Raw genomic sequence first — 14,307 nt, 5'->3', positions numbered from 1 at the left:
CACACACACACACACACACACACACACACTCGACAAAATCATCATAATAATTATACATAGTTAATAAGAATAATATTGGTTGTAAAAATCATAACTGTAATAAAAAAAACATAATATTTAACCAATTAAATTATAATGTAAAAAGTAATAATATAATATCAAATAAATTCATTATTTAAACCTACTAACCTGTAAAACTGAAGCATAAACCCCGTGATGGCCATACCTCCGGGCACCTGAAACGACATTCTCCCTATCAGATTCATCCTGTCCCCCGTGTCGGGGTGAAAAGCAGAATCATACAGTTTCTTGGCGTAGTGTAGCTGCTCCTCTGTCGTGCCTGGAGGAACAGAGCCTGCTCTAGTGGAGATAGCAAATGACAAAAAAAAAATAAGAAACGGGAATATAAAAGTGATCAGCTCATTGAATCAACCTGTTGGCCCACCTGCAGCTCTCCACCAACACTTTGGCTTCATCCAGTCTGGAGTCGGGCAGAAGAGCGGTGCGGCAGTCGGTGATATTGAAGAAGTGTTTGAGGCGACCCATAAACGTGGACTGATCCCAGCGTGGAGCATCGATATCAAAGCCCTTCACAGCCTCCATGGTTCTCTCTCTTCTCGCAAAAAACACAACATAAAACGGCAAATATTCACTTCACTGCTGCTTTTCAGATCCAGTCCACAGGGAACTGCTCAAACCCAAATCCACAGAACAAAACCACTGTGACATTTGGATGATCTATTCTGAAAGATCAAAGGTTCTTTTCTTTGATGAACAAACAGTGGATTTACGTTATTGGGTGGCCTACAAAATGTGTTATTTTATATTATTGCTAAACTGGATTCTTTTCTAAACATCTCTAAAAGATGTGAACAGAAAGCCAGAGCCTTAACCCTCACAGCGAGGCCAGCTATGCAAACAAAAGTATGGATATCAGGCAAAACAAACCAGGCGCTCAACCAATATTCCTGACCAAGCTGAACTACTGAGAGTCTGACCTACTTCACATTTTAGATTTGTCTTCAAACTAACTTTACAAATGACTTTTTTATCACTCTTTTATTTGATTTTCGGCTTAGTGCTTTTATTAATCAGGGGTCACCACAACGGAATGAACCGCCAACTTATCCCGCATATGTTTTACATAGGGGATGCCCTTCCAGCTGCAACCCAGCACTAGGTCACCGATACACTCTCATTCACACACACACATACACTACAGACAATTTCAATAGTATCTGGATGCAGCCTTTATGGTGCAAGCTGAGATTGCAGCAATCAGCGATGCAATGTCAGACACAATGCACTCAATGGAGTGAATGACGTCACTGTGACGGGTAGGGCTAGGTGAGCGCATTAAAAAGCATTGGATGCAGCTCAGATTGCACTGCACCAGGTCTGCATCCAGACTCCTCTCGACAATTTAGCCTACCCAATTCACCTATAGCACATGTCTTTGGACTTGTGGGGGAAACTGGAGCACCCGGAGGAAACTCACACCAACACAGAGAGAACATGCAAACTCCACACAAAAAATCCAACTAACCCAGCCGACCCTCAAGCCAGCGCCTTTCTTGCTGTGAAGCAATAGCGCTACCCACTGCACCACCCATTACTTTAGAATATTTTACAAAAATAGTTTAACTAGATTAAAAAAGGTAATACAAACCTCTGTATTGGCTTGATAAAGCTTGACCAGAAAGCCTTTTTAAGCTTTAAGTTTTAACCTTTAGGTTTTAACATTTTAGCACACTGCTGTCATATTTTTTTATCTAGTTGTTAACATTTGTATCCAAAGACTATATTGTTAACATGTGTTGTTAGCATAACTGCATTCACACATTTTGTTAGCATGTTTTAAACCATCGCTTGATGTTTTGAACATGTTAAACAAGATGTTAACATGTTTTAAGGTGTAACTAACAATAATAGTAAGTATAACATGCTAGCATGTTTCTAAAATGACGTAACAAACTGTTAGCACTCCACACAAGTTAACTAAATATTAATATAAAATATAATATTATTAAATATTATCATGTAGTGTTATCGTTATTACATTTTAACATTTTAAAGAAGCTGCCAGTGTTAGCATCTTTTGCTAGAACATGTTAATAGCTCTTTTCTACAATGATTTTATACACTGCTAGCATATTTTAACATAAATAAATGCACAAAATAGATGGATGTGATCACATTTGTGGGATTTTACAAGTTTTGTTCATTACTTTGAGGATGCTGGAAGTACAATCAGTTATACACAAAGTCAGAACGGTCTGAATCTCTGACCAGAGTTTTTTGGGTTTAGTTTGAACACTCAAGAAACTCCAGTAAGGGTAGTTTTTTTAAATTGAAGTAAAGTTGGTTTTATATACACACTCTTTCGGACTTTCTCCTTAAAAATATACTTTCAGAAAACTCCTCTTTGTAAATTCTAAATAGTAAAGTCATGTTAGCGGCTCATGTCTCTCAAAGTACAACATTGCTCACAGTCAAATAAATAATGCTAACGTTGTTTTGAAGTCATACTTACATGTGTTTTAAGACTGCATTTACAAAGTACCATGGTAAACAATATGGGGAGCATGTCACAAGCTGTCACTGAACGAATGTGCGAATATAAAACCTTCACCTCAATGTTTCTGAAGACCTTTAAATCTCAAGCCAACATAAACATCAGTACACCTCAACATCACATGTACTTTGCATTGAACGAGTAAAATATTAATACAGTAATGTATTACAAACGTCAATCATTAAATCAATGCATGAAGAAAGCAGCTGAAGATGGACCAGACTTGACGTGTAGTACCACTATTTACTATTGTAAATGAAAGCCCAAGTTCACAAAAGAAGCAAAGACTACTTCAATGGGTTCAAACTTGCCATGTTAATTTCCATTCTGTTAATTTGTTTCATTACTGGTTTAACCTGATTTACTTGTACTTAAACACATTCAAAAATGTATACGTACATCACATTATCATATGAAATCGTCGTATATCACATTATATCATTATTAAGCCATTTCTGAAGTGGAATTAGCAATAAAAGTGTTTTTGAACAACTAAGATACCTCAAAAAGTATAAAATTATCAAAACAAACCCTGCATTAAATGTGCACCAGAAGTAAACACAGTGTTAGAAAGCAGTAGTAAGTTGTCCAGCAGCTTGCATCATCAGTGCATGTTCTCTCTACACACGCACCCGGATACAGTAAAACAAATCAGGCGAAACCACAAACATCAAATGTGCTTCACAGAAATACCTTTATAAAGCGACTCGACACTGTTGTTTATGTCTCGTGGCGCTCCAGTCGTAGTAAAAACCAATGAAGTGAGTTAAACACCGTGATGATGTGGGCTTGCAGCAGTGGAGGAGCACGTGGCATCAGATCCGCCAATCACAGAAGAAAAGAGTCTCCCTCCCCTTGCGATGATAGGAAGTCGGACACATTTCCGCAGATCGGTTCCTTTGAAGTTTATACCAGTCTTGGTTTTAATTATGTATGTTTGTGTATTACAATGTGCAGAACTGTGATCTGTGAGCAACTCATATTTTTTTCAGATTTTAGATTTAGTTATCTGTTAATGACATTTTAAGAAATGTTGTTTTTGTATTTATTTATTCATTCATTCATTGTATTAAATGCTTAAAAAACATTTACAACAAATGTCATCAATCAAACAACAACAATCCAGAGGTTTTCAGTCATTTAGTCCAAGACATGTGCCAAGTCCTTCATCAAAGTCCTTGTCCGTATTGCTTTTAAGTTTGTTGATCCCTCAATAGACTCAAAATACAATTTTATTTCAATTTTAAATTCAGAAAAAAAGGTTTACACTTACAAAACTTGCTTTTGTGAATATGAAATTTGACCAACAGGAAAATAAGGTTCATGAAATATATATTACTTCCCAGCACACTATTTTCTGTTTAATAGATGTCTAATAGACATCTAAAGCTTGGCTAAAACAAGGCTAAACTGGGCTGTCAGTGAAAATCTAATAGACATCTAACAATAGACCAAAACTAGACAAGTCGTCAAATAGACAGATTAGACAGTCTTTATGTGTGTAGTCATTCATTCCTGTTTATTTGATGAATAATCTAGTTTTGGCCTATTCCTAGATGTCAATGAGATTTTCACTGACAGCCCAAATTTAGCCCTGTTGTAGCCAAGACAACTATTTTCAATCAATAATATCACACCAAAATGTCACTGAATGAGGCCAATTCCAAAATAAATAAACAGAAGCCTTTTAAGATTACACTGGTCTGGATAGCATCTATGAACCTACTTTGTTCATAAAATTGTTTTGCAGAAAATGCACTTTATAATTTTTTTAACACCTTAACATGAACTGATATTTTAATATTATATTACACATTATATTACATGACATGCAATTTTATTTCATTAATTCACTTATGGTTTTCTACACATGTTATTTTAATAATGTTTCTAGAATATGTTTGCAACATACTGTACACCAACAGCAAAATATATAATGAAAATCTGTTTAATTCGTTAGAAAATGTGTGTAATTCATATTAAAAATAAAATATGTTTCAATCTAATAAATTAATTTATTTTTTATAAATAAATTAACTCAAACTTTATTATTTCTTTTTCTTTGAGCAGATATAACTTTTTTTATTAACACTTAAAGAACAAAGTACAGAACAATACAAATACAACAAGAGAAAGAAAGAAAGAAAGAAAGAAAGAAAGAAAGAAAGAAAGAAAGAAAGAAAGAAAGAAAGAAAGAAAGAAAGAAAGAAAGAAAGAAAGAAAATAAAAAGGTAAGGGATGTACAAAAAACCAAATATAAATAAGACAAACAAATATATGTGTAAGTATACATACTTAAAAAAGGGTAAAGACCTTGACTAAGGTAAAGTTGGTTTAGTGACAACTTGTGACATGCTCCCTATATTGTTTACCATGGTAGGCTACTTTCAATACTCGGACTGAAATCACTTGAAATTATGATTCAAAACAACATCAGCACTATTTATTTGACTGTGAACAATAAAGTACTTTAATACTCATTGACTTCTAATATGATTTCACTATTTAGAATTTGTAAATAATATTTTTCTGAAATTATGTTATTAAGGAGGATGTCCGGATGTGTGAATATAAAAACCAACTTTACCTTAATGAGGCTTTAAGGGATTATAGAATCTTGAAGATTTCAAGTAAAAAACCAGTTTTAATGGTTTATTTTAGTGCTTTGCTTTATGCTGTTCTTATAATATTCTAATTATTTTAGTATAGCAGGATAAAATGTTTTTTGGCTATTAAATTGGCATTTGTGAATATGGTACTTTGTAAATCAAAAGATTAATAACATAAGCTTCCTTCTCTATTTTTGTTACAGTTCAAAAATCCAGAATTAACATGTTGGTATCCTAAATGAAAATGTGGCAATAATTTGTGGTCAATGAATTTGGATTTGTCGTGCCAAATTTTCTTTGAGAAATGACAATTATACAATATATTGGGCAGTTTCTGGCTGTGACAAAGAAAATGAACAGTTTTAATCTATGTCTTGTCTAAACTTGGAAATAAAATGTTTGACGGGGTAAAATTCATGTAGAGTTTTAAATGAGACCTCTTTAAATTTGTTTGTGATAAAAAAGTTAGGCAACGATTTGTGGACTACGTCACTTTTCGGCCTTCTTGGAATGCGTGTATTATTTGCGTACTACGTCATTCCGTCTTCCCCTTAGTAACCCTCGGCGGCGTCTCAGGGAGGCAGAATCACAAGATGGTGAGTTAAAGCGCTTATAATAAACGAATTTCAACATGTAGACTCCTTCGCTCTGAATTTCAACCTTCTGTTAGTTTACATTGTTAAAATCTTTTGATGTTCGCCGTTATTTCCGAGCAGACTCGTAGCTCTTGTAATCTAGCGGTTTTAAAGATGAGCAGCGGTTCTCGGTCGTGGATGAGATTAGCTTTCGGGATTGATTGTTTAGGTGTCACGACTGTTCGACAATTGCGTATTAAGTGCGTTTTATATATGTTCTCATGTCTGTTTGGGGGTTGGAAATGATATTAAGGATCTATTATCTTTAATTAGCCATCCCTCTAGCATTCATTATTGCTCCTCTTGAAAGCTGTTTGTTGTTGATGCTCGTGCGTATGACGTCATGTTGCACGCATTGCAAAAACTCAGATCACTGTACATTCTGCGCCTTTTAGGGTTTGTTGTCCATTTTACGGAAACTGAAGAGCACCCCAGATCAGGAGGTGAGGATATTGCTTCTAGGACTGGACAATGGGGGAAAGACGACCTTACTGAAACAGCTAGCATCTGAAGACATCACTCATATCACTCCAACACAGGTACAGACACGGTTACTGTAACTACTGCATTCACATCTCCAGATAAAGCTAATTAGATTAAATTGATATAAACCACTTTGATCAAAGATGAATGAGGGTTTTTAGGCATCAGTGTTTTTGCCATGCATTAAAAGATGTTTTGATTTATTGTATTTTTCAAAAAAAAAAGATTCAATCAATTTATCGATATATAATCATACATTTTAGACATAAATTGCAGAAGACACCCAGTAAAATACAATATCAGTCATGATAAGAGTTTATACACCAAAACCTTTATTTATAAAAAGAACAATGATTGATGGCACATTAAATGGCTCAATTTAAGATTAAATGCCCTTTGATCTTAAATAGACTCTTTTAAAATATAATCAAATAACTATTGTACAATTCTTTGCCTTCAAAACGCCAATTTTTTGTCAATTTCTATACTTGCAAATAGCATTTTAATTTTTAAACATACCGCAAACCATATACAATCCTATCTACCCCAACAAATCAATCCCAAATAAAACAATGAACATCTGAAAAAAAAAAATTAATAAAAATTCAAGTTGACCTGTAGTTATTTTTAATAACCCTTTTTTTTCTTCTTCTAGGGTTTCAATATCAAGAGCGTCCAATCACAAGGATTCAAATTAAATGTGTGGGATATTGGTGGTCAGCGAAAGATCAGGCCCTACTGGAGAAACTACTTTGAAAACACAGATGTACTGGTGAGACCGTGTGTCTGATTAACGATCATCCCACAATCTATTTTGCACCAAAACATTTGGTTAATTGGATGTTTTTTTTATTTCAGATTTATGTCATTGATAGTGCAGACCGCAAACGATTCGAGGAAACGGGACAGGTGATGCATTGTCACTGTAGGGCTTTTCACATTTTAAGTAGTAAACCCTTAGCCCTGGATTATTATGCTGCACGTTTCACATGGCTTATAATTAACACTTGGCTAATAATTAATTCTGGGTTTCCATACATTTAGGTTTCACACTGTACAATCTTAAGCCTGGGCTAAAGGGATTGTTCACCCAAAAATAAAAATTGTTATCATTTACCTTTTTTTGTTTGCTTCTCTCGTTAAACACAAAATAAGATATTTTGGAAGCCAGTAGCCATTGGTTTCCATTGTGTTTTTTTCTTACTATGGAAATCAATGTTGATCGTCAGTAAATAGTAAAATTTACATTTTCATTTACTGATTTTTGGGTGAACTATCCTTTTAATGCTCTTATTAGCATGTTTGCTGAGCAACATAAAAAGCTTATAAAAACTCTAGCATTGTGCAGTCTTTTAATATACAGTATTTTGCCGTTTTTTATAACCCGAGGTAAAAAAACAGGACTAACCCACTTCTAAATTACTACTCTGAAACATTCCTTGTAACCCCAATTTTTACTTCATTGTCAAGAAATCGTCATATCTCAAGCGCATTCCCTGTATGTGTGAGCATTTCTAGTGTTCTGTCTTTGTTGCTCTGCGTTACAGGTCTATCAAAACCTATACCACGAGATTCATGAACAGTTTTTATCAGAAAGCTTTAATAACCATATTAAACACTGAACTGAAAACACATTCTTGACATGTAAGAATAACATTGGCGTATAGCACTTCATTTTTTCACAGAGCTTGTTGCTAAATTGTTATTTCTTATTCTTGTGCAATATGGTATTTATATAAATATTAAATATTCCTAAATATTCCTAAATATTCCTTAATTAATTGTTTACACATTATGTGGGCTGGTTATATTGGTAACTTGTTTGTTTAAACATTATTGGTCATTCTTCTTGAGTCTTGACACAGAAAAGAAATTTGTCTTTAACACTGCTAACATAAATACAACCTTACAACAATCACATAATAGCAAAACTCTACAAGACAACTACATGAATTTAAAAACGTTGTATATAGAACTTAAACTATATTAACGCAATAGATATTACTACAGATCATTCCCAGCAACCACCCTATTCACTTCACAGTGATCCGATCCAGGAAAACAACTGAAATTGGGATCAATGACTTTTTATAAGCATTTCTTGGGGCTCTAGGAATTTTTAACCTTTGTCCTGATTGTAAAAAGTTGTTTGTGACCAATTATCGTATTTGTCTGATTGATAATTTGCGATAATTCTTCTGTTTAAGTGTTGTGTTCCCAAACTATGAGACAATATTATATGTGAGAACATTCTCTATCAATGATCTATATGCCATGTTTAAAGTCTGTGTACAAACATTAAAACTTTCCAACTTGTAGAAGAGACCAAGGCGCTGTTTTCCTTCTAATAAACAGCCTCAACATTAGTTATCAAAATTCAGTTTATTGTCAATAATTGTGCCTAAATCCTTCAAATTCAAGACCTGCTCTACTATGCATCTGCTGCTCTTGTTCGATTTCCTAGACTTCTTAGTTTTTTTGTTTTTTCAATATTAAGATGAATTTTTGCCAAACCAGTCTGTAATACTGTCAATATATTTAAATGTGGCCAAATGTGCAATGACAAAAAAAAAAACAATCAATCAATAACAGTTTCGAAACACTAGTAGGCAGTGGAGTTTCTGTGGTCCACTATGTCGAGTTTCTTTACTGGTGTTTTACATCCTGGCCAAATTTGTCTTCATCACTCTGTCCTCTCTCCAACAATCAGCTAGTATGTGGTGTGCAGTCTGACGCAATATGGCAACCGTCATGTCATCCAGTTGGATGCTGCACACTGGTGGTGGATGGAGATTTCCCCCAATGTGTAAAGCGCTTTGAGTGTCTAGAAAAGGGCTATATAAATGTAAGGAATTATTATTATTACACTAGAAAGGCGTGAGATGTTACTGTAGAAAAGTATTTTAAACTCACTCATTCTGGGAAGAAAGAGGTGGGAACTGGCAAATGTTCAACAACTTTAATCCTATAAAATAAACCCAAACCAAAAGTATCCATCTGAGCTCCTCAATGGGACTCTGCTCCCATGGCTCTCGACCCTGCCCACTACATGTTGTCATGATTTTTAGCTACATTCATGAGTGTCAGGGTATTCCGAGGGCTATTGTGTGCACTTGACGCAGAGGTATAAATTGGCTCGACCTGGAGTTAAAGTTACCATGAAACGGAAGTTAAGATTTAACTTTTTTTCCTTTATCATGATGTACATCCACTTGAAACGGTCCTGAAATTAAGAAAAAAAATGTTGGGCAGTCATGATTTGGTCCTTTGGGAACCAATTGGATTGTTTGGAAGATGGGCATTGCTAGCAAAATGAAAAAAGATTAATGAATGTATGAAGGCATAGTCGAAACAAGACACGCCCTGATAGCTCCGCCCCAAAGGCATCCCATGTGGCCAGAAGTGAAGACCAATTGTTTTAAGGTGGGAGAGAAGGTTATGATATTTGATTAAAGGGGATTCTGAGGGCAAATCAATTTTTACAAAATAATGAAGTGCACAGATACATCGATTACAACAAGCACTACTACTGTATATACATACACAAATAAGAAGAGTACATTTTGTTTTTATTCCGACTTTAAAAGCGTGTCTAGAACAATGATAATACAGGGGTAAGCACAGTGTGAAAAGCCTTTTAGACTATTTTTTGTGCTATTGCAAGCACTTTGTGTTCTCAGTGTTTAAATAAATGATCTGCATGCAGGAGCTGGCTGAGTTACTTGATGAAGAGAAGCTCAGCGGTGTCCCGGTCCTGGTGTTTGCTAATAAGCAGGATTTGCTCACAGCAGCCCCTGCGTCTGAAATAGCAGAAGGATTGAATTTGCACACTATCAGAGACAGAGTGTGGCAGATTCAGTCCTGTTCCGCCCTCACAGGAGAGGGAGTCCAGGTCAGTTTGAAAGGCATACCGATGTACAAATGATCCTAAAGCTATTTGGGTTGACTCTGATGTTGTATTTCAGGATGGCATGAACTGGGTCTGCAAGAGTGTGAACGCTAAGAGGAAATAGTTTTCTGTTACCGTGGCTTTCGTTTCTGGACACGCAGAGGGAATGGTGAAGTCTACGAGGGATTGTCAGTAGGTGTAGGAAATGAAGGCACCCCTTCAAAACTATTTAAGTTTAACTTTCCTTTTTTTTTTAAAATGGGCCTACTATGGTCCTGTATACATACAATGAGTTAATAGCATGCTTTCACTAGTCTTTCAATAGCGACAGTTCACCCGGTGATAAAATTAGCTGTTAATATACCTACCCACAGACTTTTTCTTCAGTAGAACATTAAAAAGATGATTTTTTAGATGAATCTGTGGTTGTTTGTGGTTTATAAAATGCAAGTCAATGGTTACTGCACTGCAAAAAATGCTTTTCTTAGATTTTTTTTGTCTGGTTTTTAGTCTAAATATCAAAAAATTCCTATATCAAGAAGCACTTTCTAAACAAGCAAAACATATTGTCTTGTTTAAAGAAATAAAAACGCAAAAATTGTGTCAGTTTTTCCTTTAAAACAAGCTAAATAATCTGCCAATTGGATTAGCAAAATAATCTTATGTCGAAAAGAAAAACAAGATTATTTTGCTTACCCCATTGGCAGATTATTTTGCTTGTTTTAAGAAAAAACTCACTTAATTTTGGCATGTTATTACTAAGAAAAGCATATTTTGCAGTGTGCCATCCTAAATAAAAATAAAAAATAAGTGGCACTTGAAGATACTGTAAGGTCTTATGTAGCAAAGTGATCAGACTACACAAGAAACTGAACATTATTTACAAGATTAAAACCTTGTGGTAGATTGATTGTTTCACATCATAGTACTTCAATGCATCTTCAAAAGCCATGCATATGTTTAATTTTATCTGTACTTGCCTTTTGACTAATCAAGTACCACATTTTTCAGCTAAAATTCCCCCTTCATCCTGCATTATCTCATTGTGTGTAATTTACCAGCTGTTTTTGGGTGAACTGCCGCTTGAAACTCTGAATTAGGAAGTACGTCCATGTGATTCGCATTGATTTGACTGCTTTTCTTTAGTTCACACGTGTCAAAGCCAGATCCTGGAGGGCCGCAGCCCTGCACAGTTTAATTCCAACCTTGCTTCAACATACTTATAGGTTTCAAACCATCCTGAAGAACTCAATTAGTTTGATCAGGTGTGTTTAATAAGGGTTGGAACTAAACTGTGCAAAGTTTCGACCCTACAGGAACTGGCTTTGACACCTGTGCTTTAGTTCATTTCAGATCTTAATCACTCTGCCTTCATTTCTTGAGATGAGTGACTTGCGTTTTTATAATGAATGTTAGTTATTTAGAGGATTTTGTTACTGAGATATTTCTAGAAGTGACAGCCTATATCATTCAGTTCAACTGCTGTCTTTTCATACTTGCTCGCTGACATAAAACTCCATCTCATGTCATATATACATATATATTTTTTAGATTTTCCTGAGAGTAATGAATTACGAGATACAGATTATTCTACCAAATGCAACGTATCAAAAACATCAGTTTGTCCAAAAGAAAAGGGGGACCATTGGTAGGGTAGGAAATGTGTTTTTGATATTACTATGTAAATAAATGTTCCACATAGCAAATTATTTTCTGCACATATAAGTAAATTTTACAAATCCAGGATTTCTTAGAGCTCTATATTGAGATGGCCTGTACAGCTGTAATCTAAACACTACAAAAAGGTAAAAGTCTATTGTCGTCACATCGAGATTGTTTCTGTAGTGTCTCTGAATGTCATGATGTGTGTGAAATTACTGAAGCATATTGAGTAAAACACTGAAACCATGGACAAGTGTGTTGTTTTATTGGCCGCGGATTCTTTTAATCAGTCATTTCTGTTGTTTATTATCTTTGATTTGACTGTTATTGTGCTAATGCTAATACTACAGTCTTTCTATCAGACACATACACACACACACACACTCAACATATGGTGCTGACAGAGGCACATACTCCTAACCACACTGTGTTTTTGTATGCTACTGTATTAATGGTTAAAGTCTAATGTATATATATATAATTTTGGGGGGGAGGAGGTATATTTCAGAATATTTAGGTGTAGTATAGGTGGCACTATTGCCCATGTTTACCATGCTAGCATCAGTCGTTTCAATTGCTGATTTTATATTGTTTCACTGGTTTTATAGTTAAAATTATAAAACAAAGAAAATAACCATAAATTATTAAACCATATTAAATTCTATACATTGTAAAAGCATTACACAGGTATTATATAACTGGCATTATATATATATATATATATATATATATATATATATATATATATATATATATATATATATATATACATACACACACACATACACACACATATACATATACACACTTTTTATTTTTTGTTATTATTATTATTATACACATTATATTAAAACACATACAAATAGAGAAGGAAAAAACAAACCGAGATTGGAAAAGTCAAAAAAAAAAAAGAAATACTGATCAGATGCGTGTGTGCGCGCATGTAACGGTACTGGGTGGACAAGTCAAAGCACATAAATAAGTAAACAAAATATATATACATACAACATGCATAAAAGTAGGAAGCATATTTAATATCAAAATATTATAAATATCAAAAACTGAAGTGAATAATATACTTATAAAAACATAACAAAACATAAAACAAAACCAATCAGTGATATGGAATAACAACAATGGTTGTAATGTAATGATGCAATGACAGTAAATATGACAACTACAGCAATAATAATTATAATGACAGTAAAAAAAACAACAACAACAATAATACTAAATAATAGTAATACACACCAATAACTACTACTACAATGACCACAACTATTAAAACGAACATTATTACAATTACTACCACTGTTACTACAACGACTACTACTACAACAATTATTACTATTACTACTACTTTTACTACGACTGCTAATACAACAATTATTACTACTACTACAATGAACATTACTACTGTACTACTATTGTTACTACGACTACTACAACAACCATTATTACTACTACTTCAACGACCATTACTACCACAACTACTACTACTTTTACCACGACTACTACTACAACAGCTATTACTACTACTACAATGACCATTCCTACTAAAACTACTACTTTTACTACGACTACTAATACAACAATTATTGCTACTACTACAACGACCATTACTACAATAACTACTGTACTACTACTATCACTACAACTACTAGTACAACAATTATTACTAGTAGTACTAAAAATGACCACTACTACTAAAATGAACTTTCCTACAACTACAATACTACTGTTACTACAATGACTACTACAATAATTATTACTACTATTTACTACCACTACTACTGAAATGACCATAACTACAACAACTACTGTTACTACAACGATTACTACTACAGCAATTATTGCTACTATCATTACAACTACAACAACCACTACTACAACAACTACAACTTATTTGAGTTTATTTTAAAGTAATACTATGACTTACAATTGGGATTTTAGAAGCAAAATATTAGTTTAGCTATTTTTATATATGTATTTGAGAGAGAGAGAGACTTTTTTGACCTTTAAAACAACGTTATTCAAATTTTATCTTCTTTCACTTAAAACCAAAAAATAGTTTTTTATTTTTTTCCAAATATTTCTGGAATTGTAAAAAACATTAAACCAAATTATACATATAGTTCCAAACAACCATTACTGTCTGTTGCACACACACACTGATTTACTCCCTAAATACTGTTAAAGGTTACTAGATCTTTAACTTGATGGTAAAAGGCATAATCTACCTTAATTCTTGATGCTATTAAACCTTTCATTGTTCATTTTACCTTTTCGTGAAAGCCATATTGAGGGAGAGAGAGAGAGGGCAATTTTCCTTAAGCTCATTGTTTATCAAGGAATCTTAAAAAGATTTATTAATTTTTACTGAATCCTCATTTTAGAATTATTAAGGATCATGTAACACTGAACACTAGAGTAATGCCTGTTGAAAGTTCTGCA

At 33.9% G+C, this 14,307-nt stretch overlaps 2 protein-coding genes across 4 annotated transcripts in view; one reads left to right on the top strand and one right to left on the bottom strand.

Moving 5' to 3' along the window:
* Nucleotides 1-14,307, bottom strand: part of sfxn2 (sideroflexin 2) — a 48,202-nt gene that overhangs the window by 10,549 nt on the left and 23,346 nt on the right. The window contains exons 1-3 of one of the 3 annotated variants that reach the window (XM_087274706.1): nucleotides 3,107-3,338; nucleotides 446-613; nucleotides 190-360 (exon numbers count right to left, since the gene is read on the bottom strand). In XM_087274706.1, coding sequence (XP_087130832.1) covers nucleotides 190-360; nucleotides 446-603 — 329 coding nt within the window. In that variant the 5' untranslated portion in view covers nucleotides 604-613; nucleotides 3,107-3,338. Of the gene's footprint in view, nucleotides 1-189; nucleotides 361-445; nucleotides 614-3,106; nucleotides 3,339-14,307 lie in introns of those variants that run through there. The other 2 variants (NM_212730.1, XM_087274705.1) reach the window with 2 other exon arrangements.
* On the top strand, nucleotides 5,738-12,101 carry arl3b (ARF like GTPase 3b). The gene is given in 6 exon segments (NM_001044908.2): nucleotides 5,738-5,780; nucleotides 6,215-6,358; nucleotides 6,958-7,074; nucleotides 7,161-7,211; nucleotides 10,009-10,194; nucleotides 10,268-12,101. Coding segments are annotated over 6 exon segments (549 nt in total). The 5' UTR covers nucleotides 5,738-5,777; the 3' UTR covers nucleotides 10,316-12,101.

This window comes from Danio rerio, chromosome 12 (assembly GCF_052040795.2).
Source record: "Danio rerio strain M-AB ecotype USA chromosome 12, GRCz13ab, whole genome shotgun sequence".
Lineage (NCBI taxonomy): Eukaryota > Metazoa > Chordata > Actinopteri > Cypriniformes > Danionidae > Danio > Danio rerio.
Note: the sequence above shows the minus strand (reverse complement) of the source record. Positions and strands in the feature narration are given on the sequence as shown.